This window comes from Diospyros lotus, chromosome 2, assembly GCF_014633365.1.
Source record: "Diospyros lotus cultivar Yz01 chromosome 2, ASM1463336v1, whole genome shotgun sequence".
In the NCBI taxonomy this organism is placed as follows: domain Eukaryota; kingdom Viridiplantae; phylum Streptophyta; class Magnoliopsida; order Ericales; family Ebenaceae; genus Diospyros; species Diospyros lotus.
The window spans coordinates 44,605,369-44,632,681 of NC_068339.1; the positions used below are offsets into that span (position 1 = coordinate 44,605,369).

Consider the following 27,313-nt stretch of genomic DNA (forward strand, 5'->3'; position numbering starts at 1 on the left):
GTCTGTGCAATATATATAGAGAAAGAGAAGGTTGTGGCCAACGGAGGGGGGTGGGTCTATGCACTGTGCAATATATATAGAGAGAGAAAGGGAGGGTCGCGACCATAGGAGGGGGGTGGGTCTGTGTACTGTGCAGTATATATACATAAAGAGAGAGAGAGAAAGGGGAGGATGGGTCTGTGCAATATATATAGAGAGAGAGAAAGAGAGAGGGCCATAGCTATGGCGGAAGGGGGTGATGACAGCAACCATGGGAAAGGATGGATCTGAGCAGGCCGCATAAACCAAGCCGAAATGCACATGAAATGCCAAGTAAATGCCATCTAAATGCAAGAATATAATAACAACAATTAAAATAATATAAAATCATTTTAAATCATTTGTTATGTCACGTACCTTAAACGGTGCGTGATGTCACACACCAATAGATGTAAACGACAAAGACTAAAAAGGTATCTTTTTAATTATTTAAAAACTGAATCTTGAGATTTTTTAAGTGAAGAACTTAATGTCATATTTTATAATAGATCAAGGACTTTAAGATATATTAAGCCTTATATCTATCCAAGGGGCTGAGTCATCAAATTTTAATCTGTGACTTATCTCTTCATTCATCTTGGACTGAGGAGACGGGGGATCTAGAGTTGTCTTAAGTTCAGTTAAAGTAAAAAATAATTACTTACTAATTAACCCCACGCCACCAAATCGATCCTAAGATCAAGTTTAAAAATGGAAATGGTAAAATTTGAACCTACAACCAGTTCCCAAGACCCCTCTCTTCCCCCTAACCTAATAAGACTGTCATTGGGTCAAAAAATTGTAAAAACTGACCACAGAACCAAATGATGAAAAACTCCCTGTGACTAGAGATTATACAAGCACATATATTTTGTATACCTTCATTTCATGTGGAGGAAACTGCATTTTTGCAAAGGAAACAAAGACACCCTTTTCCAACCCTCAAAAAGTTAAAATATAAAACTTGATAAGTTAATAGTGATATATACGACTTATGCGTTAACAAACTAACAAGAACCTAAAGAAGTTTACAGGACTAACATGGAAAAGAATATGCCAAAACCTAGGACTAACATGTACTGAAGGTGTGGGGGATTACTCTGTGTGGAAGATGTTTAAGTTGTGAACCTCGGAGAATACCGAGATTAAAGCTTTAGTTAATAATAATAATAATAATAAACACGTAAATAAAATACTAAGTAATTGTGAGACTGGGACCATAAACTGCTAATAATATATAATCCTAACGCTGCTAGTAGTGCCCCAAGTTCATCTGGGAAGAAAGAAGATACTGCTGCTCATGAGTGTCTCAATTTTACAAAGCAATACTCCACGAAGTTATGAAGATGAATGGAATCGGATCCTTACATGCCATCCCAAGACACTGCAAGCACTTCTATTCTGTTTGGATTTCTATCCCTAGCCGACATCCCGTTTCTAGATCAGTTCCATTAGTTCCACGGGCGACCACCACCACTGTACCCCCGGCCTCGATCTCGAAAGCCCCCATGACCTAGCCATCATGTAAACACCCATCACAAAATAAGCAGGAACACACACACACACAAGTAAAGATTACAGACGGCTAGTTATTGATCCAATTGACGAGCTATCAATCAAAATTGCAGCAGAAAAAGTTTTCTAACACTAGCAAGGCCTGTTTCAATATGTCAGACAGAGAACAGAATTGCTTCATAACATTGTACACGGTACAAACTGCATAATTGTTGGGAATGTTGCAGAAAGCCATCAACAAAACCAACTGCTACAATGCAAGGGAAGGTTAATGCAATTAAATTTAAACTTTCACTTTTCATCACCATCTAACCATATGCAAACAAACCTGGTTCTCTACTGAGGCTGCCACTAGTACCAACAGTTTGAAGGATGTTTAAATTGGTACTATAGCATCACTTGTGTAGATAATTGTACATGAATCAGAGTTGCATTGCAGGGTTTTTAGGCACAACAGATGTGCATATATACACTCACATACAAATCTCAAATCCAAATTGAACTGGAATCCTCCCTGCCCTACCTGAAATAAATGATGAGAGGAGCATGGAAGCTAGGCGGAGATGAGATTTTAGCTGGTTATGTCAACTCTAATCCCAGTAGCATAATCATGTTGCAAATATGTGCCTTAATTGGAATCAAAACAAAACATAAAAAAACAAGCATTCCTATCAACTGACCTGGAGGAGGGGGTGCACCACGACCCATTGCTGCCAGCTCAGGACTGACCTTCTGTCCAGCTTCCTCGAGAATTCTCATGAGGTCTTTTGCAAACCTCGCATTTGCAGCTGTAAAAAAAGTGTATGCTGTTCCTTTGGCCCCAGCTCTTCCAGTACGACCAATCCGGTGAACATAATCCTCCAAGGATCCCGGAAAATCATAGTTGATGACAAATTTCACATCCTTCACATCTGACACCATTTTTCAATGTGGACAGATAAATCAGGCCAAAGTAAATTAAGAATCAAAACCTCTAATTTCTCTCAAAAAATGCCAAAAGGTAATCAATGTTCCTTACTCAAAAGATATTTCAATACTCAGGTCTTCTTTACAATTTTTATTTTTTTCTATGTATATTAAATCCTTCACGTCTGACCCCATTTTTGGATGTGGACAGATTAATAAAGCCAAAGTAATCAAGGATCAAACCTCTCATTTCTCTCAGAAAATGGCAAAGGTATTGGTCTTGTTTACAATGTTTTTTTGTGTCCATTACTTTTTCTAAATGTAAACAGATATTGATACTGCTGGCATATTTCAAATCAAATATGCTTTAAGAACAAATTAAGGTCATAAATTTATTGTGTATGCATGGTTGCTGTTGGCCGAGCTGATGGAAGGCCGAGCTGTTGAGCTGATGGAGGGCCGAGCTACTAAGCTTGTTATCGGCTGATTTATCCTTTGTGATTTATTTTGATTTATATAATTGTTATATCTTATCTTTCCTTTTTATTAGATTTGTTTGTATTTAAGGTGGTTGTAATCTAGTCCTACAAAGTGGGAATCTAATCTCTAAAATCTAACAAAATTCTTAGGAGAATTCTTAGGATCCACTGTATATATATTTGTAGCATTTCCGAGGAAATAGAGTTAGTGGATTATTCTCTCAAAAGGAGTATTTCTACAGTTGCAAATAGGTGATATTACTGACTTTAGCTTCAATAGAAACAAAATGCACACACAATAGTAAATATTTGATGACTATGGGGTAGATTATGTATTATACACTTGACTTATTTCTAAAATACACAACACCCTCCATTTTTATACTAGACTCAAATCCCTTAATCCAAAACATTTTTCAATAATTTCGTATTACCTTTAATCCTCCATTACCAAGAACTCACAAAGTCAATACTTGATTGTTAAATTTCCTAAGAAACTATCTATCATGTAATTAACCAACTTAATATTAATTATATCTTAAATTAATCAGGTTTAATTTCGCTCTCTCTTAATAATGCCCTCCTGTTGCTGGGACCAGCAACCATTACCACCTCCACCAACACCAATGGCCAACCCCACCATTGACAAACCATATGTCCTGACTATCAACACCACCAATTCAACCCCAAATCGGTCAGTCAAGCCAAACCTATCAAGCCAAACCTATCACCTCAGCCACTTCTACCCCAAGCCTCAAACTCCAATGATCCAGCCTCTATTGCCTCCACCAACCGTCAACTGCCAACAGCCAACACCCATCATCTCCATCTTTATCAGGAATCACATAAACAATATTAAAGTTTGCAAAATTAAAACTAAAAGATGCCTATATATATATAATCACCAAGCATACGAAGATGGATTCTCTAGAGACACATAGAGATTAAGAAAGAGGAGAGATGGCCAATTTCGGGGTGGTCTTCACATCTTCACACAATCCAGGAGATTGGCTGCTCTCAATTTCTATGGGTGGAGTAGGGCACCACAGTGGCACATTGATGGGTATATACACATGCATACATATATGCACATATATATATATATAGAGAGAGAGAGAGAGCAGATATATATATATATATATATAGAGAGAGAGAGAGAGCAGATATATTAGGGCGGAGATTCAGGGTCAAGAGAATGGACCTTTTTTTGCTTTCATTTGCTCACTGGCCTTTTCTGCTTTCAAGGGAAGAAGAAGAATGTTTAGTCATGCAGGATTGCACAGGTTGCTTCCAATTGCCTAGCTCCCCAATCAGGAGCACTAGACATTGACTCTTCAACTCCTCCCCATGGAAACCAAAGGAGAGAAATAGAAGACAATGAACAAGAAGAGAAGAACAGTCTCCAGCAATGGGTACGTAATTTTGGGTTCAATGGGTTGACTTGGACTGTGGGCTGACCTAATTGACATGTGATTGCATTTAATTTTTATAGACTAACTTATTTACTATTTTTGTAAATGTTCTACCTATTAAATATAAATATAAGGTCAATGACCAAAAAACATTTTTCCAAGTCAAGGATGAAATGATCTTTTAACAATTTTCATTAAATTTGTTAACTGACAGACCCTGCCATGTAATTTACCCTAACACAATTTTCAAAAGTACATGAACTGAATAATATATATAGCAAACTTAAGAGATAATTGCAAATTGCAATAATCACAAGCCTTTTTATTATTTTTCCCCAAAAAAGAAAGTAACCAAAAATTGAGATACACATGAAATGAGCCACTTGTTAGTGACCTCCGTTTGTATAGATAGATATATGCCTACCCTATGTACAAAGCAAGCTCACAATTGCACTTGTAACAAATGAAGTAAGGCACCCACTAAGAACCTACGCAATGATGTCAGTGACCAACATTTAGATGGTGGGGATTCTAAAAAGGGTAGAAATCCTGAAGCTATGAACACCACAACAGAGATCATCCACTAAGGCTATCAGATGAATAGCATTCACACTTAACCTCATAACACAAACCAAAGTTATTTATTATCCTCAAAAAGGTTCTTTAAACTAATAATAAATCATTACGACAACAAAAATAAGGCAATTGGACTACATAAAGAGAAAAAATTAAAAAGATACGCAATGGTGACAAGGAACTACTTGCAAGACTTTATAATACATAACAATTTGTATTTCACACCTTGAATGAAACAATAGTAAAACTGAAAACCAGTGATCAATCAAGAGCAAGCATCTTCACTGGCTCAATATATGAGAAAGAGTGAGATTAGGATTACAGCAATTGACAAGTAAAGAGGCAGTTACCGGAAGACATAAATAGACAGAAGTTATCAAAGGTGTCGAGAAAACAACTGATGCGACCACCCTGAACCTGGAAGCCGAGGAGACTTGTTTGACTAGAGATGGAATCAAGTTGATTTATCAAAGGTATACATCTTACAGCAGAAAACTCAGATGTAAAATAGGAAATCACTTTTGGAAGGTGATATATTGGAGGAAGAAACAATTAAGACATTACAGCTGGTAGCAGAAAGTGACAAAAGAGCTCGCTGCCAAGGAGACAACTTGGCCTGTGCCTTTGTAGATTAGAATAGGCTATGTCCAGGCAAAATAGGAAAACCTTATAGCAGATAAGAGATGCTTAAGTGAAATAACAGTAGGCTGAGAGCACAAATAAGGCAGAAGAATTGTGTTAGGAAGCTCAAGATTTCTCTCCATCTGTAAAGATCCTAATGGGTTATTGATTAAAAGGTATGGCCACCTCAAAAACATAACAATACTATCGAGCTTATTAATCATCTTTATCTATGATCATATCATCTGTAAGGCCACTATATCCTGTCATGTCAAAGGATTTTTTTCCCATCTCTTTTCCTACAAATTTCTTCTATTCAATCCACTCTCCTCACCATGTGTGTTTATCAATATTCTTCTCACATATTTAAACCATCTTAAAAGCGTATTGCACATGGTATCTTCAAAAGGAGTTAATTTAACCTTATTATGAATAACCTCATTTTTAATTGTCTTTTCTTGTATAACCAAAGATCCAAAATGACATCCTCAACCAAGTTGCACTTATAATTTATAAATGTTGGTGCTTAATTGCCCAACATTTTATACCATATAACAAAACCAGCCTTATAATTGTCTGGATAAGCATTCGGTTAGTTTTAAATAGATTGCAATTTTAACTATCTTGCCTTGGTTCTTCTGTACATGACAACCTCCAGATTCTCGTGTCTTTTTAAATAATTGATCTGAAGTATCTAAAATTGATTTTTCCTTGGGACAACTTGATCTTCAAGCCTTACAACATCATCCACACTTCTACCTTTACTAAACTTGCATTCCATTTATTCAATCTTCGACCAGCGCAACATGAAGCCTTTGAATTCTATGGTGCCCCTCCATAACTCAAGCAGCTAGCCCAAAAATATAAACAAAATAACATAAGTTGCATAATCCATGTAGCCCACACCAAGAGAAATTGATGGAGGCCAGTGATAAGCCAATTAATTACCATTACTGCTAATTTTTATATACATGTAAATATATCCAAGAAAAAACATAAAAGGTCCACCAAGAAATTTCATCACTTAAATTGCTATGCAAAATACCAGGACTATAGCTTGATGCAATGGTAAAGCTAGTCTTCAGCATGAATGTAAATCCATCTCTAAGGGCTGCTATTTAACCAATGGGGAAAGAACATGTTTGTACATGTCAATAGGTCCAATTCTTCCAAACAATTCAATTAATGAACACCAGCATATACAAGAAATGTCATTTATCTTACACAGAAATGCTTCAGCCTATTATCATATACCAAGATGAATAGTGAGATGAACAACGCATAGAACCAGAAAGGATCTCATATAAGAAAGAATGCACCAGCATACACACCTAAACCACGAGCTGCAACATCTGTTGCAGTCATTATAGGACTCTTGCCAGCTTTGAACTCTGAGAGAACCCAATCCCTCTCTGCTTGACTCTTGTCTCCATGTATAGAGAGAGCAGGCCAGCCATCCATACGAAGCTGCCGAGTAGTCTGGTCACATCCTTTTTTGGTATCCATGAAGATCAGAATCCTGCTACCATCCATGATGTCCTCCAGCAACTTCACCAATCTGAATTTAATCAGAAATACTATTAAAACAGAAGGTGAAACTTATTCTTATCCTAGCAGATGTAGCCAATATAATAGGACAGAGACCACCACTATAATGTACACCTACTTGTTATATTTATGGTTCTCAGAAACAATCTCCACATGCTGGCGAATTGCATGATTAGCTTTCAAATCTGGAGAACCTATAATGACCTGTACAGAATCAAAAGAGAGAACATCAAAATGAATGCACATCAATAACATTTCAAGCGAGTACCCTGGCAGTTAACCATCCTAGGAAAGGGCAAGATCCAAAATTCTTGCCTGAAACTAGAACACTCCAATATGGAGAAAAATGGAAAAATGGATAGAGAGCATTTGGAAAAATAATTCATATGAAAGGAAATAACATAACGGCCCTACAGTATGGAAAAACATAAAACCAAATTGAAAAAAGCACGAATTGATAAAATATTTTTAAGTATAATGCCCACTATTTGTGCTCAGAATGCTACAATCCTAACAATGAAACAAGTAACTTACTTTGTAGGCATTATAAAGGAATTGCCTTGCAAGTTGTTCAACCTCCTTGGGCCATGTAGCACTCCAGTACAAGGTTTGACGATCAGGCCGAATCTACAGAACAAAATTTTGAAAAGTAAGCACAGTTGGAGCCAGCAAAAACATTAGATGCAGAGAGCTGAGATCATACAACAATAGCCCTTGCGGCCTTGCCTACAGTGATGATCCTGCCATCATTCTAATAGAAGTAATTACTTGAACTATCTAAATCATTCAAAATTAACATCAACTGGAGAATGGTGATCAAATATTCCAGAAAAAAAAAAATAAGCTAGTCTAAATTCTTTACCAAGCATACATGGTCCAATTTTTTCACTCTACCATGCAATGACCACACCTATACACGCACCACCCAGAAAATATTGAACCACATACAACACACCAACATTGAGACCCCTATAATACGATCAAACGTAAAAAAGAAAACGAATGTCAAGAGGCACAGGTGTTAGAGGAAGTAACCAGCCAAATGCACAGTAGCAAGGAAAGTCAACTAAGTTAACTCTTATTCCACAGCTATATTCCTTGTAAATGAATTACCTTTATTAGAGTTTTAAATGTAAGCATAACATAAAACCATATAAGTTCAGTAAAAAACATTTCAACGACAGGATGACACATGCATTCTGTCTGCCAAAACCACACCAAATGAGATTTTTCTTCAGCAGCTCTTATACTAAAGAGGTAGAAGAGTGAGCATAAACTGAATGGACACATCAGTAATCGTTTGGAAGCATTCCATGCATTGCCTCATTCGGAAAAAGGGAAAGGAAAGAAAAAGAAAAAGAAAACGAGAGAGAGAGAGAGAGAGAGAAGAGAAAGGAGGGGGGGGGGGGGGAGTAATGATACCTCAATGATGGTGGGAAGACATACCATAATCCACCCAATCAACATACAAAAACAACCTTCCCAAACCTTAATCCCATTAGATGAGCCAATTAACTTATCATAACAAAAGCATGACTACTAAGATCTATTAAGCACATGTTGCTGCAGGTGGCCCACAAAAGAGGCATCTTATGAATTTATATGATATACTAGCTAAATATTTTAAGCACAAATCAATTTAATTTTTTCTTGACATAAAAAAGACTTTAAGAGAGTACAACATTTACACCCACTCTAGTATTTACTCCAATCAAATTCATGTCTAGAACAATAAAGAGATGAGACTAATAATAGCAACCCATTCAGGATCTAAGAATATTAAAGAAAAATGACAATGCATTCCAGGTGTAGGAAACCATAAACATGAACTTTTGTAGTTACCACATCAGAATATTTGAATATCTAATATAATCTGTTGGCAATAAAATAGCCTATTTACTGACAAAACTTGAGTATCATCTCAACAGCACTTATTATCACTTTAACTTGAAATCATTCTTCTTGAAAAATGTCAAAATGTACATCCTGCACCCAATACTATTTCAGAAACCAGTTCATGTTTTCAATTTTGCAAAAAAGAAAAAGAAGAAGAAGTTGCTCATACCAACACTGCAGTGAATTTCTATCTATAGCCAATCCCAATCACGGATAAAGGAAGATAGTTGCCTTAGGTAGCCAATAGTTAGTGCAAAACTTGTCAGCACAAATATGAAGCTGAACCCCCATAGTGAGATAAAGGCTTACTATATTGTTGTAATTCATATCAACCCCAGCACAAGCAAACACACAGAAATTGGGAAAGAGGACAAATATATAGGACATGCTTTCTCTGCATATTACATAGGAAATGCAGCACAAATATGGAAACCAACCTGAGAAACAATTTTTCGAATCTGAGGTTCAAATCCCATGTCAAGCATTCGGTCTGCTTCGTCCAACACAAGGTATGTAACCCTTCGCAAGTTTGTATGATGAGATTCTATCATATCAATCAACCTTCCAGGGGTAGCAATAACAATTTCAACACCTAACCCAGAATGTAAAACGTTGAGTAGGAAGAAGAGGAGGATGAGTGAATGAGATGAGAATAATAAGAAGAAAGATAAAGCATTAGGAGATACCCGATTCATGTATCACGATACAGCAGTTAAGTCATCTTGAACTTAATCACCACCTACCTTTCTGGAGATCACGAACTTGGGGACCCTTAGGAACCCCACCATATATGCAGGTATTTTTAATCCTTGATGATGCACCAAACTTAGTAGCTTCTTGCTGTATCTGAACAGCAAGCTCACGTGTTGGAGCTAAAACTAGCACGATGGGGCCATCTCCAGGAGCTAAGAAAATAGAGGAAACAAATTAACATTTCTGCGAAGAGTGGCCATAAAAACCAAATAACCAACCAATACCAAGCCCAAACTTCTGGGGTAAGAAATTATAAAATTACCTAAAATTGGCTGAGCATTCACATGGACGATTGCAGGCAAGAGGTAGGCAAGTGTCTTGCCTGAACCTGTTTCAGCAATACCGATCAGATCACGACCCTTTAAAGCCATTGGCCATCCCTGAGCTTGAATTGGTGTAGGTTCAGAAAAGCCAGCCTTTACAATTTCTTGCAGCACATAATCTGCAGTCATAACAGTCCAAATGTACAGCTTAATAATCAGAAATATAAGAAAGTATTAACCCTTAAATGTCACAAATGTCTATGAGTCATCCTTCCTATAAGTAGCAGTTAGTGCATCATTTAGAATAAAAAATACCAACAGCTTGCCACCATATACAGAGAGAAGGCTGGGCCGAGAAAAAAAAAACAATGACAAATAGAAGGAATCTACTACATCTCAAAATCCAAAAACTGAAGTAAAGATGGATCCACACCAGCAGAGGCCAAATTACACAAAAGGACAAAAGTCATATCAAGGCCCTCTTGAAGCAAATCTAACTAAAGAAAAACAAATAAAGAATCAAAGGCCAAACCTTCCCAACCACCTAGCCTAGCTATGAATAAACAGGTGGTTAACGAATTCATAATCATCTGTTGTACATAGAGGCCTAATAGGTAACTATCACATGCTTACCAATTAGGTTATTGATGATCAAAATCTTTCCACAAAAAACCAACCATAAAAAAAATGGTAAAGAATTAGACCGAGCATCTAAAGCTGAAGCTTTTTCCTAGTAAAATATGAACTTCTATGCCCTGCATGAACACTATACATAGATATGTAAATAAAAGAACGACTGCCCTGGAAATACTTAAATACAAATGCCTCCATCTGAAAATGTTCATGCCTACTCAGAAATGAGGGGCCTTACTAAGAAGATTGTCTATGCTGGCCCTTGAATAAGTTGAATCACTTTAAATTATGCGAAAACACAACACCACAAAAAATAGAAGTGACTCCTTAATTTCTATTAGGATTAACCAGCGAACTGACAAAGGGAAGGAAGCCATCTTCACAAAAAGAGCTCCATTAAAGATGTAGATTTTCTTTCTTTCTTTCTTTTTTCTTTTTTTTGTGTTATTTGCGGATGCAAATTTTCTAGCCCCACACCATAGGAGCGCTAACAAGCAATCAAACAGCATAAAAGCACACCAATCCGGCAAATGAATAGTTTGGCCATTTCAGAAGAAAAATTATTTGTAAATCTCTTACCTTATCTTTTTCTTGTGCAGAAGGGTAAACAGGGAAATATATAATATCAATGAACTCGAAAAAAGAAAACATAGTACTCCAAGTAAACCCAAAGGAAGACACCAATACTTGCAACAAAAAGCCTCCACCTTACATACAGAACAAAATCAAGGCCAAGCAAAGCCTTCTACTGGAAACACCTTGTCCAACAATGTTTTGCAGCCTTGCAACACTCATCCTCAAAGGAGAAACCACCCCAAAGCAAATTGCACATCAACGATAACCCAACAAAGACCAAAAGGCACAATAGTATTATTTGCATACAAATGTTACACAAAAAAATGAGCCCGCATACCTAAAAAACCTTCAAAAAAATATTTCAAAGGATCACTAAACACTTTGATGTTTAAGATTCATTTACATTTTTTAAAATGTACTAACATTAGAATTAACATATATGAGGACTATTAATGTTACATAAGTTTTTTGTCACAATAAAACAAATCTAAGCATACACCACTACATGCAGTTAGTCCAACAGGAACCATAATGCAAGCGAGAAGAAGAACGGATAGCTCTACACCAGACCTTGTTAGCAAACACTGTCTAATTATGCACATTAGGCAAATGCGCTTTTTATTGGACAAACATTCAATTTTGTACACTAGCCAATGCTTGTTCCAGGATAGGATTATGTGGACTAACCATTGGTCTATTTGATTTAAATTTTGGAAATAAAACCAGTAATTTTGATATTTATGCTCCTGTCAACTCAACAATATTTTGTTCTATAAAACAGAACCTCTAATACAAACAAGTTAGCCAAATAAAGAACAAATGAGCACCAAGAAATATATGCTCATCACATAAAATAAGTTTCAGCATCTCCTGGGAAGCACTTCTACAATTATATCAAATCTGTACTCATGCTGAGACCGACCCATATTAATTAGATTAATATCACATGAATAAACTAATATAACAATTACACTGAAGTTCAAAGGTTTTATCACTTCTTTCTAGTTAGTCATCATCTTTAGCCTATCATCTAAAACTCCTCCTCCCCTTTCAGACATGTCTTCCATGAAATGACAATTTGGTAATTACTAATAACATAACATTATCAGGCGCCCAATTTTAGGCCTCTGATTCTCATTTTAATGGATTCTCTGCAGAAAAGTGTTACGGCACCTTTCTGTCCTTTCCTGCAATTATGTTTTCTCCTGTCCTTTGTTTTCTCACATCTAACTCTTTATAACATGGTCAAAACCTAGCAAATAATCAAATATGGTACAATATCAATCAAGAATTATGAGAAAACAATTCTTAATAGATCAACATAAAACATTTTCAGAATTCTTGACACATAATAATTTAAATATAAATTTAAAGTTGAGTCAAATGAACAAATTGATAAACTGATAGGATCCCCGATAGAAATCCAAACAACAATCAAATATCAATAGCTATCAGACTTTCCAGCCAAGAACAAAAGCAACCTAGGGCGTTCAAGAGGCCCTTAACTCTCCCTAAGACTCAATACAAGAACAATCTCCCCCTCTCCCAACTTCTTCCCCCTCTATATATTTGTCATGACCCTATGAGTAATAAAAGGGTATTATTGTAATAGGGTAGAATAGTTTGTTAGGGATGTTTTAGCAATTAGTTAGGTGCACATGGCTGCATGTGCAAGGCTGTTAGGGGACAAATATGCCTATATAGGGCTGAGGTAAATGGAGGGGATGGTATGCTGAAATTGATTAAATGAATATCTAATTCTCTCTCATTTTCTCTCTACTTCTCTCCCTCATTTCTCTCTACATCCTTCCCCTATTTCTGACCAAATATCCCTCTAAACTTTCTGTTCTTAGTTCTACTCAATCGGATTCTTCCAATTGCCAATCCAGCCCCGTTATGAACCCTAGGTTCATGACAAATGGTATCAGAGCAGTCGTTCCTCGGCTGTGAGTTCTGAAATTCGGTGGTTGTCCTTGTCCAATCCGATTATGAAGTAATCAAGCCGATTCGAAACAGAGCAATACTTCTTCGACTGTGGTTCATACAATTGTGGGTAAATTGATTCTGATGACTATTGATTGAGCAGTGAATTTCGTGGGTGGTGCAGAGAAGTGGTCGGTGATTGGGCAAGCAGAAGACAAGTTGCGAGGGCTCCATCAGAGTGACGACGTGTGTGAGGAAGGCTGTCACAGCCAGGTCAAGCAAAGCCTTACCATCCTCGGCTGTGATTCTGTTACAGCTCCGATTTGAAGGCGAATCCAATTGGGGCTCAGCAATGTGCTGCTCATTTGGATGGGAAGGTGATTCCGACTAGAGCCAATCGTTCCTCGGTTGTAAATTCAATCGTTCTTGTAAGAGAGTTGGTCGATTTGGTTGGCTGTAATTTCCGTTGTCGATTCATAGCGGAGCCCATCATCGATCAGTATAGAGGAGCGTTCGCGATTGGAGTGGGTCAATAGGCAAGCATACTTGAAGCGTCGCGAACAGACAACGCTCGTTGTTGGTGAAGGAGTCCGTCAAAGACGGTTGGGTGAGACAAAGGAGTTGATTCTGGCGAGAAAGGAAGGCGCGAAGTGGAAGCGAGTGGGGGTAGTCATTGAATCTCAGCAAATGCACACAAAGCTTGGGCAATCTTGAATCCGCTGTAATCTTGTGTGGAGAGCGATCACTGCAAGAGGCTGATGGCTCGCGGCTAAGACTTCAATCTTGTCCAGAATTGAAGGTGAGCAAGCCAGGAGGATTCACGATTGGAGCTTTTGGTCGGTGATTGGGTGGCGACCAATGCAAGGAGGAATTCGACTTGGATTGATCAAGCAACAATTTCAACGGAATCAGCGAGTTCCAGCATTCCAGTGAGTCTGGGTGGGCTCTCGGCGGAGGATTAATTCTTGGCCTTCGTGATTGCAGTAGATTTGAGTTGGAATATTGAAGACGAGTCCGCCATGACTCTCAATCGTGAATTCCAGTTCCATTAGCAGATCCTTAAGCCTCGGTTGTGGGTCAATTCAATTTAAGAAAAGAGGAGACAGATCAAGTCAGAGGAGTCTCGGTTCAGATTGTGGAGGAAAAGCAGAAGCTGAACGCTTTGTGGTAGGCGTTTATAGAAACGGAAGTCAGTGTTGAAGCGCTGGCGACTTTGGAAGCTGCGAGTAAGGCTTAAGGCGACTTGTCCGTGGCTCCGGCGAAGGGATTGATCAGCGAATCAGTGAAGAGGTATTCCGCAAGCGAAAATTCCAATAAAAAAAAATCTAAACTGTAAGTAAGGGGAGACAAGAGGCAAAATTCGGCTGTGAATTACTGTTAACCTCTTTCGAATTGCCTTGGATGTTGAATTGCGTTGAGGCTGTGAGCAGAGGAAACAAGAGATAGATTTTGGCTATAAATTTTTGGCTAACTTAGGTCAAAGTGGAAAGGCAAACCAGAAGCATGTATAGAACTCTCATTCCTTGGCCGTCGAAGTATGTTGTTGGTGAAAATTCGGCCATGGGTAGCAGTGCATATATGAGACCATTGGAGCCTCAATTGCCGCAGATGAATACTTCATTTTCAGCTGGAATGGAGCTTCAATGGCAGCCAAAGGAGGCTGCATTTTCAGTTGACAGCAACAATGAACATAAGAAGGGGATCAGCCAATTGGACAAAGGAACCAACAGTGGGTTTGATGAAGAGTGCAAGGAAGTCGGTCGAATGTTTCGCGAGAAGTTGCAAAAATTTGCAATGATACTATCTAAGGAGTATCATTACAGTTTTCCCGCCGAATACTTTGATGACTATCATGAAAGTTTTAATAAGGAGGAGTTTCTTAAAATGGAGCAGCCGAAGGTGAAATTTAGGAGGCAAGAAGCAGATTCACTGCCTACCTCCAATACGGAGTGGAAGAAGTATATCGGCCTAGGTGGAATGGACAAGAAAGGTGACGATAATGACAATGCTGGCAACAATAGCAGACTTTGCGGGGGGTTCGGTACAAGGTGTGTGGGCAAAAGGACAATTAAAGGAACACACCGATTCCTTTGGAAAAGAAGTTCTCAATGGTGATGTTTTTGGGATTCTGCAACAAGAGCAGTCCAACTTTAAGGAAGAAGGGGAAGAGGAGGAGGAAGAAAAAAGTGAGGAAAAGGGATTGGAGGATGACACTCAATCAATTGACAGCCTCTCAAGCACTCTTACTAGTGCTGAAACACTTGGCCAGGTGTCAATTATTGAGCAATTGTTGGCTGGAAGTGAAGTTGCAGCATCTCCTAATGTTAATGCTCACAAATAGCCTTGGTATGAGTATTCAAGGAAAGAATACAAACCTCCATTGCTGCATTTTGAGGCTGTTGTTGATATTTCTGCACCAAAACATGGTTGTGGGTTGAATGGGGATAGAGTAACAGCAACAATGGCTGAAGATCTGCCCTTCTTACTTGTTTTGGATGGTAATGAAGTTTTCCCTATTGAAATTCTGGGCCAATCCATACTTGAAATTGATCTTGAAAACCTAAGAATGAAGAAGAAGAGACCTAGAAGTAGAAAGAAAGAAAGGAGGATTATCCGCATAGAGAATGGTGGAATTGGATGAAAAGCAATGACTATTTGCGGCAAGTTCTTGAGGACAAGAACTCTCTTAAGGAGGGGGGAATTGTCATGACCCTATGAGTAATAAAAGGGTATTATTGTAATAGGATAGAATAGTTTGTTAGAGATATTTTAGCAATTAGTTAGGTGCACATGACTACATGTGCAAGGCTGTTAGGGGACAAATATGCCTATATAAGGCTGAGGTAAATGGAGGGGATGGTATGTTGAAATTGATTAAATGGATATCTGATTCTCTCTCATTTTCTCTCTACTTCTCTCCCTCATTTCTCTCTACATCCTTCCCCCATTTCTGTCCAAATATCCCTCTAAACTTTTTGTTCTTAGTTCTACTCAATCGGATTTTTCCGATTGCCAATCCAGCCCCGTTATGAACCCTAGGTTCATGACAATATTCTTCCCTCCCTCCTCCTCAACAAAAATTTGTTACGCGCTTGCTGGGTTGTGTAACAACCCAGCGATTTCCCTTCACTACCCCTACGCACATGGCTAGTTGTTATGCCAACCATCCAATTTACACCCTTGCCCCTTGTCTTTGATAAGTCAAGTGCCTATCATTACTCCCCCCCCAACTTTCACCTTGTCTTCAAGGTGGAAAAATAAAAACTGCTGCGAGATCAAAAGGTAAGGTTCCCAAGTAGTTTCCAATGGGGGTAGCCCTCTTCCATTGTATGAGCACTTCGAACCCCGTAAGTTCTTTCCGGACCCTAGTCGAACTCCCAGCACCTTGACTTTGTCAGTTGTTTCAAGGCTTGCCAATTCTCAACCTCATCATGAAGTTCACCCAAATTTCCATAATTATTTAAGATCTTTGGGTCAATACCATTGGGCACAAGTTCTTCACATTGAAGCTTGCAAGCAGTTTCTCGATACAAGAAAACAATATCTGGAAGTAGCCCTTGCCTTGGTTATCATTACTTGTTGCAACCAAAGGAAGCTCTGCAATTTCTTGTCCAAAAAGCCTGAAGATTTCAGCTGATGCAATGGATGAGTGCACCATTAATACTGCACAATACATTCCTCCAAAGTCTTGGCCCCTTGAGCTCCTTCCATAAACCATAGATGGAATTAAGTCACGTTCAGTTCCTGAATCGACAATAGGGTCAAAGCATTCATGGAAGATGGCAACTGCTTTTGAGAGCAACATTCTAGTTTCCCGAGAAGCAATTTTGTCATTGAGTACCCTCCATCTAACATCAAAGTCAGAAACCATACGTGGAACTTTGTCCTCATGCTTCTTCTTTATGACATCTAACAGAGAATCTTGAATCTTCTCTTCTCCACAAGTTAGTAAATTTTTTAAAGCAGAATATGTCATCCTACAACCCATGCAACAGAACCACTTTCCCTGTGAAATTTCTTTAGATCGGCCATCTTATGTTCCTTCAAGCAGCCATCATGATATTCTCTCACACTGATCACAAACTATAACAGTTTGTGGGCCAAATCCAGATTTGCTAAAATCAGAACCTCTGCACAAAACACATGCAATGACCTCAACATCTTCAGGATTTTTGACAATTCTAATACAACGTTTGGTTATTTCTTCAATAGGATCAATTCCTAAAACCCTTCCAGCTGCTACAGCATTAGCATTACGCTCCACAAACTTACCTCTTTGGAACATATTCTGGCAATACGGATAGTACCATATACCATGAGGAATGCTTGATAGTGATGCACATTCATTGGGCTCCACAACAGAATGCAAATTGAGCCCTTGACTTCTAGAAACAAGCTGCCCTTCCACCATCATGACCTGCTTGGACGAGGCACCCACCCCCTTATGATGGTGAGAATACATGGGGGGCCCTCCATTATCAACCCACCCCATGTGAAATCTCTGAGAAACTGGGCTAAGAATCAAACCAGCTTCCCAGACAACCTGGACCATTGATGGCGCCCCACTCATCGGAACGATGCTCTCCTTGGATATCTCCAGATTGGCAGTCCTTGGCATTTTAAACAGACTGATCGTCGAATGCCCTTCTGCTGGCCGGTGAACTCCCCAACACCACATAATTTTACCTTCATCGTCTGTGGTGGAGTTAGGCCTACCACGGAATTCCACGACAATTCCACCATCTCACTCTCCTTCATCGTGTCCTCCAGCTCGTCCGACTTCTCCAACGTGCCTTCCTGCATGGATCCTAAGCGATTCCTCAGTAGCCCCTTTAGCTCTTCCCAGCTTCTCACTCTTGGTCTCCGTTGCTTCCACTGGAACCATGAAAATGCAACACCCTCCAAACACCATGATGCTGCATCTAACTTCTCCTCATCAGTCATCCCAGCCTCCGCAAAGTAACGTTCAACTCGGAATATCCAACCGTCACACTCTTCACCTTCAACAAGCGGCATCTCCAGCCTTCTTCCATGCACGTCTGGATGCCAGTTCCCTCCAATTCCACCCTTGAACTCTCTGCCCATTTTGATTCTAGGTGATCCCTCAGAATTTTGGGTAAATTCTGAAGGTCTATCTCCCTTCTTCGCTTTGATCTTCCTCTCCCGTTCTTGATCCTCCCCTCTTATGGCGTCGACTCCCTTCTGCATCCCCTCCATCTTCTCCGCATCGGACAGCTTGTTCACAACGAAGTAGCGCTCAGCCCTAAAGACCCAACCATCTAGATCATCTCCCTCGAAGATGGGTATTTCTAGGCGTCTCCCACGATACTCCTGCCTTCCGACACCATCGACCCAATCGCCCCCTTCGCCATTTCTCGCTCCTGCTACCGGCGTTCCCTCCCTTGTCAAGGTTGAACCCGCAGGTGGGTCTTCCTCATCTCGCTTCCCCTTCCTCTCTCTCTCTTGCTCCTCCCGTCTCTCCTCATTCTTCCTCCCCCGATCCTGCTCTTCCCACCTCGTTCTCATCCAAGCGAATTGTTCCAGCAAGCTCGCTACCTTCTTCCCCACCGATTGAACACTCTGTTGCATGCCTTCCATCCTCCCTTCCAAGTCACCCACTCGGTCGGTCAGGTTCACCATTAGGATCGGAGATGCTCTGATACCAAATTGATAGAATCCCCGATAGAAATCCAAACAACAATCAAATATCAATAGCTATCAGACTTTCCAGCCAAGAACAAAAGCAACCTAGGGCGTTCGAGAGGCCCTTAACTCTCCCTAAGACTCAATACAAGAACTATCTCCCCCTCTCCCAACTTCTTCCCCCTCTATATATTCTTCCCTCCCTCCTCCTCAATAGAAATCTGTTACGCGCTTGCTAGGTTGTTACACAACCCAGCGATTTCCCTTCACTACCCCTACGCACGTGGCTAGCTGTTATGACAGCCATCCAATTGACACCCTTGCCCCTTGTCTTTGATAAGTCAAGTGCCTATCATAAATCCTCATGGGTTCAATTAATTCTAGGAAGGAAAAGGCAACAAGCTTGTGTTCTTCTATAATATTAAGTAATACCATGTAAGGAAGAGTTAAGGAAGAGTTTCATACAACAAACACAAAGTGTTATATCAATGCATTAAATAGCAAAAAAAATTAAAAAATCATTATAGATTATAATTGTATCACTTATCACCATTCTGGTGGTATTTTCTGATTAGTGTGATTTTTCACCACTTAAAAAGACATAACATGTTAATTCCACACCAAACAATCTTTCACTATAAGATGATCAAAAACAAAAGGAAAACAGAGCCAGAATCAAGATTAGTAATTTAGTATAGCAATAAACTTTATAGAGATTCGCCCATTTTTTAAATTCCTATTGTGCAAAATGAAAAATCTGTGAAGTTTGAATCCATTGCACAAGTACTGCAATGGCAGATATGTTCTTGTATTTGCTCACTCACTAAAACCATGCCCTATTAACACATATGTCCACATCCATTGCACTATGATCCAATGCTGGACAATAACTGCAGTGGCAGACATGTTCTTTTATCTGCTTTCTCTCACCAAAACCTTGTCCTATAACAATCAGCTACATCTGCATCCATTGCACATAATCCACAGACATCTACTTCTATCTGCTTCCTCTGAACTACTATCCCCATCAAGTATAATGATTCAGTCATTTGATTTCACTTCAAAGACAAATTTTCCCGATTATCTAAGGAACAGTATATTTTCCCAAAGTGTTAAAGAGCCCTGTTTCATTCGTACAAAAAAATATGAACCAAAACAATATACACACATTTGTCATCTACCACGAAGTTGAAAGCTATGCCAGGGGAATTTCAATCCCAACAATACTATAGCATACTGGCGAGCATAATACACTTGATATTAACCCGAGCCATGCGACAACAAAAGAATGCTCTGCCCAACATCACAGAGAAGTACCTGGAAACCCGGCATCACGGAAAGTCTTGATTGGCTTTGGCACGTCCCGACCTTCAATGGTGATCTCCCGCCGCCTCCGGTACTCCTCAACCTCACTTTCCGACATCGCTGCCACGGACGGAGACTCCACATAGAAATTCTTCTCGAATGGAGGCAATCCATCCAAATCCAACTTCCGAGGCGACTCAATCCCCTCGTAATCTCTCCTTCCCGACGACGAACGAGCTCCGCTGTAAGACGAACCCCCGCCGAACCCTGAATCGCTGCTAACTCACAGAAATTCGCACGAAATGAGTAACAAAATCATCATCTAGAACTTCAGCATATGCATATGTATGTATATATGTATATATATATATATATAGAGAGAGAGAGAGAGGAGGGGGGGGGGGGGGCTACTGAGAACTGAGAAGTGCTAGGGTTACCTTCTCCGGTCGCGGTACGAGCCGGGATCGGTGGAGCGGCTGTCATAGCGGCTCATGTTTTGCGTATGGAGTAAAGGAGGGCCTGATTAAATTAGAGTTTACGCAGAAAGGCTATGGAAAATTCTAGGGCTTTCTCTCTTGCGAGCGAAACTGAAATGGGGACGAAGAAGACATCTGGTTCTTACCCGCTTGTGATATTTAGGTGCTGTCACCGCTTACCTCACTGCAATTTCATTAACCACGAGAATTAGAGTGTTAAATAGTAAGTTTGGATATAAAAAAATACAAATTAATTGTTTAATATTTATATAAACAATAATTTAAAAAATAATTGTTAATGTATATGGAAAATAATTAAAAAAATATTTAATCATGTATAAAAATATATGTTAATATACTAATACACTTTAATTCTTGAGAACATTTAACTTTTTTAAAAACAATTATTTGTAAAATTTATATGCATTTATAATTTTATATTGTAATTTTGTTACTTTACTTAAGAATTAATTAAAATTCACAACTTTATGATTTTAACATAAAATACTTTATTTTAATGATCGGATCGATCAATTTTGCAATTTATCACAATACAAAACTCAAATAAATTTGTTTTGATCACTTTTTAAAATTGTCAAATCATAATCAATTACTACAATTCATATTATATTGTAATTGACCTTCTTTTTTTACACTACGACTATTAGTCTTATTAGACTCAATAGTTGGGAAATTGATAGTTGTGAATATGTCGAGACACTATTGCCATCTCATCCGATTTCAATCATTTTCACAAAATCTTTGTGATTTGAAACTACTTATAGAACTTTATATAATTTATTTATTTTATTCTTTCATTATTTTAGAATCAATGGTAGAACTATTTAACCTATATAAAGTCATCCTTATCATAACTTTATTCTAATGATTTATTTGAAAAAATAATAATTATCTTAACGATAATAAATTTTTCCAAAAACACAAATTTGAATGAAAAATACAAACATTACATGTGAAGTTTAAGATATGGGGGAGTTATGTCCTTGAGAATTTCAAAATAGTGATAGCAAACTTAATCCCATGAAAATAGTGGAAATTAACTTTGTCACAAATGATTAAGAAAGAGTAAAGGATAATGTCGACCATTGTTTCTCAAGTACAAATGAAAATATTGATATATTACAAAATTTATAAATTAGGAAAGTGCTAAACATTAACATAACTGCAAAAGCCTAATTGGTTTTAAAGTATATAGAGGATAATGAGAATAAGCGAGGAAAAATAAGTAGGTATAGAACAAAGAGCTACCATATTTAGGGAATTATCCTATTATTATGCAACCCATGTCCTTAAATCTACTATCTAGAAGTTAGTGCATATGATATGTTAGCTCTAGAAGTATCATCTGTTTAGATTACATAGATCTCATTATATGCATAGAAGAATACAAATCTAACTTACAAGTAACCCATTTTCATAAATTATGGTGTACAAATTAAAGGCAAAAACAAAAAATTATCTCTTTGATGAAATCTGATTTCACCGTTAAGTTTTCTGCTGTATAATATTTCAAGTGTAGGATACCGAGTCGATTCACCCAAAATCATTTCTATCCAATAATATCAAGAGAAATGGAAGTGAAATAAATTTTTCTCAAAAATTTCTAACTTACTTTTGGATTCACACATTCATTTTTTCAAAAACTCTCTCAATTCTCAAGTGTTTCAAGAATAATAAATGAAGATTTAATAGAGCTATTTATAGAGTTCCAACATAATCCTACTCTTTTAATGGGTTGGGCTTCTCAAGCCCATTCCATTTAATGTTGTTGGACTAAGTCCAATCAAATGGAGTTTAACTGTGTTAAATCTAATCCAATAGTACCATTGGGGTAAGTCTAATGTGCTAGCAAAATGTCAAATCCAATTGATGATTAAATAATTATATTTACAATATAATAATTTAATTATTTTTATTTATCTAATAAATAAATGCACTTATATTAGTAATTATAAAATTACTAATTTATCCATATTATATTTGAAAGTGATTTATTTTGGGTGAGACTTTATAGGTTCGCAGATAAATTGACAACGAGAATAAATAATAATTAATTATCATAAATCATAAGTGATATATAACAATATTTCATGATTATACAATTTATTGTGAAGTGGGTATTATGAACATTTTACTGCATTACCATGCAATACGGTTATTCTATCATCATATATTGTGACAAGATATGAGATAATGGTCAACATGTTAAATCTCTTAATCCCGTCATATGATCAAATTTAAAGTCAATATTGACTAATTATGACACAACTTTATGGAACAAATTTCATCGTCATATTACTCCAGCCAATGATTTATCATCAAATGATTATTGGATCGCATAAAATATCCTTATCATAAATCTCAATGTAATAGATTCCATGTCTGATGCACACATGTCTTATGTATCACTGAACTATGAACATTAATACATATGATTATTCTTGATTATAACAACCATATAATATCGATAATATCATAATCCATTAATATATAGATATTCATGTCATCTCAAGTCTAAGGATTAGTTGCACATTTGCAGATAATATTGAATCACTGGTCTATGATAAATAATCCACGTGATTCAATGTTAACAGTCAAATTCAATGAACTCGTTTTTATAATGAGCACTCACTCATATTATTTCTATATCTCATACAGAATGGTACGAGATTCACCAACATTATGTTTTAATATCTCACACTGAAAAAGGAAGAAGAAAATGTGCTCGCCTTTACGAGTTGATATTATCTAGATTATGAACTCTATGAGCATAAACTTGGTTATAGTATAACGAATTGTGGATTATCTGTAACTCATATTCTTAATTAAGAATGGTATTCACTTCTTGTTATATTAATGGATATATGTCTTTAATTTAAATCATATTGTAATTTAAATAAAACATAAATTTATCATTTAGATAATATTTAAAGAATTACAAGATTGAGTCTATTTATGTCACTATAATCGATCTTTAAGGCTCATATCTAACATCATTTCCATATTTGAGCACATGTCCTCACAACTCATGTTAAGATTCAAAGAAAAAAAAAATCAAGTTTTTTTGTAACACCTTTTTGCATCTATTGAATATTGACAAAGTTTACCAAAGCTTGACTAAATAGGTATGGAAAAAACATTGGGCATATGTTCAAAATCTTGATATGGTCAACGGACAAAAAGAGAACACTACACAAAAAGAAACGATTATTAACTAGATGAAAAACCAACCATAAAGTCTTTATGTATGTGTGTGTATATATATATATATATTTACATATATGAAAATAAGCAAAGATCGAGAAGTTTATGCTCTCAAAGCGTCATCTCCATGCTTTAGCACATATTCTCACAACTTGTGATAAGATTATAAGAAAAATAAAAATTTTAAGGTTTTTTGGCAACACGTATTTGCATTTATTGAAGATTGCCAAAGTTTGCCAAAATTTCACTAATTAGGTATAGGCAAAACACATAAATATATGTTCATAATTTTGATATGATTAGCGAACAAAAAGATAACACGATACATAAATAAACACCAAAATGAAACTACTACTAACTAAATAAAAAGCCAATAAATTTTATTTTAGTATATGCTCTCAAAATGTTAGCTCTTCAAGCGTTTTTTCCATACTTTAGCACATATCTTCACATCTCATGTTAAGATTCCAAGAAAAATAAGATTTTCAAGTTTTGTTGGCAACACTTATTTGCATCTATTGAAGATTGCCAAAATTCACCAAAACATGACTAATTAAGTATAGGCAAAACACGTAAACATACGTTATAATTTCGGTATAGTTAGTGAACAAAATAGAACACGAGCTTATGTTAAGATTACAAGAAAATAAATTTTTCAAATTTTTTGACAATCATTGAAAAAAATTAAGAATATCTCCAAATCCAAAAGATTGCAAATTGGCAACCGTTAGAAACTTTATCATTTTTTAACGGCTATCATCATATATACATATACATACGTACGTACATGTATACATATACATATATATGCTTATATGTTTTTCAATGTTTATTATTTTTTCCTTAAATCAATTATAATTTGTTCATGGGTTTTATTTCATTTATAGTGTAAGTTTTTTTAAAATAATTTATCAATTTATATTATTTAAAAACAATAAATAAACTATACATTCTCTAAATTTTACCTTTTAACATAGGTACTACTAAATTTTTAAAAGGGATAACATTTAAGAAACTTTCTCTATTATATTTTGACGATGATAATATATGATTATCCTTAATGTGTTAGAATAACTTAAGTATTCATGAATGTACTTAGAGTATACTTTAACATATTTGAATAAGATCATGTGTCTTTACATGGGTGTTAATTGAGTAATACATAAAGTAAACTTAAATTAAAGCATTATTATTGGAGATAACATTTATTTTAATTGAGTAATCATTTAAAGATTTAAGATAAATATTAGTTCCTTAGATTATGGCTACTCAAAAAGGGGAGTGAATTGAGTAATTATTTTTTTATTTTAATAAATATTATTGATTAATAATTTTATTTAATAATATATATTTGATAGATATAATAAGTTATGTTTGAGATTAATAATTAACCCAAGCCACGAGATATAACAAAAATAAATAAAATGAGGTATAAGACAATTTATAGTAGTTCAGTATTTTCATACATACATAATTTACTCTTTCAAAATTTAATCACCATTGGGGTTTCACTAAGTCAAATCACCAAGACTTCTACACTATCTCACATTGGAAATTATATACACACTTAGATTACGAGTTATATGAACCACTACACCAAGGTTTTCACTCTAACTTATATTGGAAACTAAATACAACATAGATTTTAATGGTTATTGGAAATCTATATAATTTTGTAAATGTTTACAATTAATTTGTTTACACTTTGACACAAATAAGCAATTAAGCACAAAAATATACAAACCAATAATAATTAAATGAATAAATAAATTTGCTAACCTTGGAGAAATTCAAAATAGACTCGAAGATATTTTCTCCTCTTGTCTTGTGGCTTTTCGGTTGATGTGCAATAATATTTTTGTAAGCCTTTGATTGCTTGGATGAAAGCTTGAGAGTGTTTGAAATCTTTTGAGTGCTTTTAATTTGTAATAAAAGCACTTGATATTTCAAAAATGAGATTAAGGGTATTTATAAGCCTTTGGAGCACAATTCCGAATGGTCATATTTATGACCATTGGCCAATTGTTGACTTTTCGTGGGGAAGGGTCAACATTTGCTTGAATTTTGCAACGGTCGAAAATTCGACCGTTGGACCAAGGGTCGATCTTCCATGCACCAAGGGTTGAGCTTCGAGTACACCAAGGGTCGACCCTCAAGGATTCAAGGTCGACTTTTTGATATCCAAAGAGTCGACTTTGAGGATTTTAATAGTCGACTTTATGGTCCAATTTTTGAGAAATTTTTTTTTATGTAAAATAAATTTTATAAAAATAATTTCTATATAAAATAATATTTTTGCTAATATATGTACTATCAAAAAATATTTTATAAATTAATCAAAAATAATTTGGTACTATAGATACTATATTTCAAAGAAAATACTCTTTTTGTTAATCATTAAAAATACTATTATTTGCATATTGATTTTTTTTTGTTAATTATCAAATATTAATTAATATGATGAAGTTGACTCAACAATAAATATACATAGAAATGTTAAAAGAAAAATGTTTCTAATATATATTTGATATTTAATGTTTAGGTGACAAACATCAAGCTCAAGTAAAGATTCTAAAGATGATTATGACCAGTGGCGGAGTTAAGAAAAAATTTTAGTCCGGACAAAAATATAAAAATTATAATTATTTATATTAATATATATAAAAAAATCAAAAAACTAGCTGGTCAGAACGTGGCTCCGCCACTGATTATGACACTTGAAGTTTTAAAAAGTCACTTGAAAGTCCTTCAAATAGTTCAAAGCAAGTTTTTGATATTTTCAAATTTAATGGCGATGAAATAACACTTGAAATACTTAAAAATTAAATGTTTGTTATTTGAGAAGTAGAACGTTAAAGTGTTCGAAGGATTTAAAGCTTGTGAGTCAAGTATTGAGTGACTAATACTCAAGTATTATTTTTAAGAAATTTAGTTTTAAAATTAATAATTAAACCTATTAAAATTATGAAATATTAGGATGTTAATTGAGTAATATGGCTAACTTAATTGATTAACATTCATTTTACTAAAGTAAAGCTCCTTGTTAAGATAGTTATTGTTAATAAAGATATAGATCGAAAAATTTGAGATATAAAAAATATTACAAGCTTATATTATTTTCAATGTATATTTTTAACTTATATGGCGGCCATTGAAAAATAAGTCGCGTGATTTCAGATATGATATTTTTTACATGTACTTAACTCTTTTCTTATTTAGATAAGTATATATTGGACTTTACAAATAACAAAATGATGCATATGTCATCAAGTGTATTTTAAAAAATTTAATAAAAATCTTATAATAATTTACAATTTTATATTAACAATTTCATACATTGGTCCAAAAAATATTTCAACTATATATTTATATAATTTTATCTTACTCATTTTTAATGAAGTAAATATATTTAAAAAAGTTAGTTGTACACATCACGGGTAATTGTATATTTGTAATTTACTAAGAAATATTTGAAGTTTAATCAGCTAATATCTAAATTTAATAGAGTAACGTGGGCATGTAAAGACTATTTTATAAATTTGTTT

At 36.0% G+C, this 27,313-nt stretch overlaps 1 protein-coding gene across 1 annotated transcript; it reads right to left on the reverse strand.

Annotated features, from left to right (window-relative positions):
• Nucleotides 1-976: 976 nt before the first annotated feature.
• Nucleotides 977-20,706, reverse strand: LOC127795014 (DEAD-box ATP-dependent RNA helicase 20). The gene is made up of 10 exons (XM_052326411.1): nt 20,505-20,706; nt 20,080-20,342; nt 9,987-10,166; nt 9,715-9,876; nt 9,409-9,563; nt 7,610-7,702; nt 7,194-7,279; nt 6,859-7,085; nt 2,214-2,444; nt 977-1,531 (listed from the first exon to the last, which is right to left on the reverse strand). Exons 1-10 carry the CDS (start codon nt 20,558-20,560, stop codon nt 1,470-1,472), a joined length of 1,515 nt encoding a protein of 504 aa, XP_052182371.1. The 5' UTR covers nt 20,561-20,706; the 3' UTR covers nt 977-1,469.
• Nucleotides 20,707-27,313: the final 6,607 nt, after the last annotated feature.

Excerpts from the sequence above, each read along its gene's own strand:
- LOC127795014 (XM_052326411.1), bottom strand. The coding sequence starts at position 20,560 with ATGAGCCGCTATGACAGCCGCTCCACCGATCCCGGCTCGTACCGCGAC. Across the intron at positions 9,877-9,986 it reads GAATGCTCAGCCAATTTTAG|CTCCTGGAGATGGCCCCATC; the intron begins GTAATTTTATAA and ends CTATTTTCTTAG. Across the intron at positions 1,532-2,213 it reads TGGTGCACCCCCTCCTCCAG|GTCATGGGGGCTTTCGAGAT; the intron begins GTCAGTTGATAG and ends CATGATGGCTAG.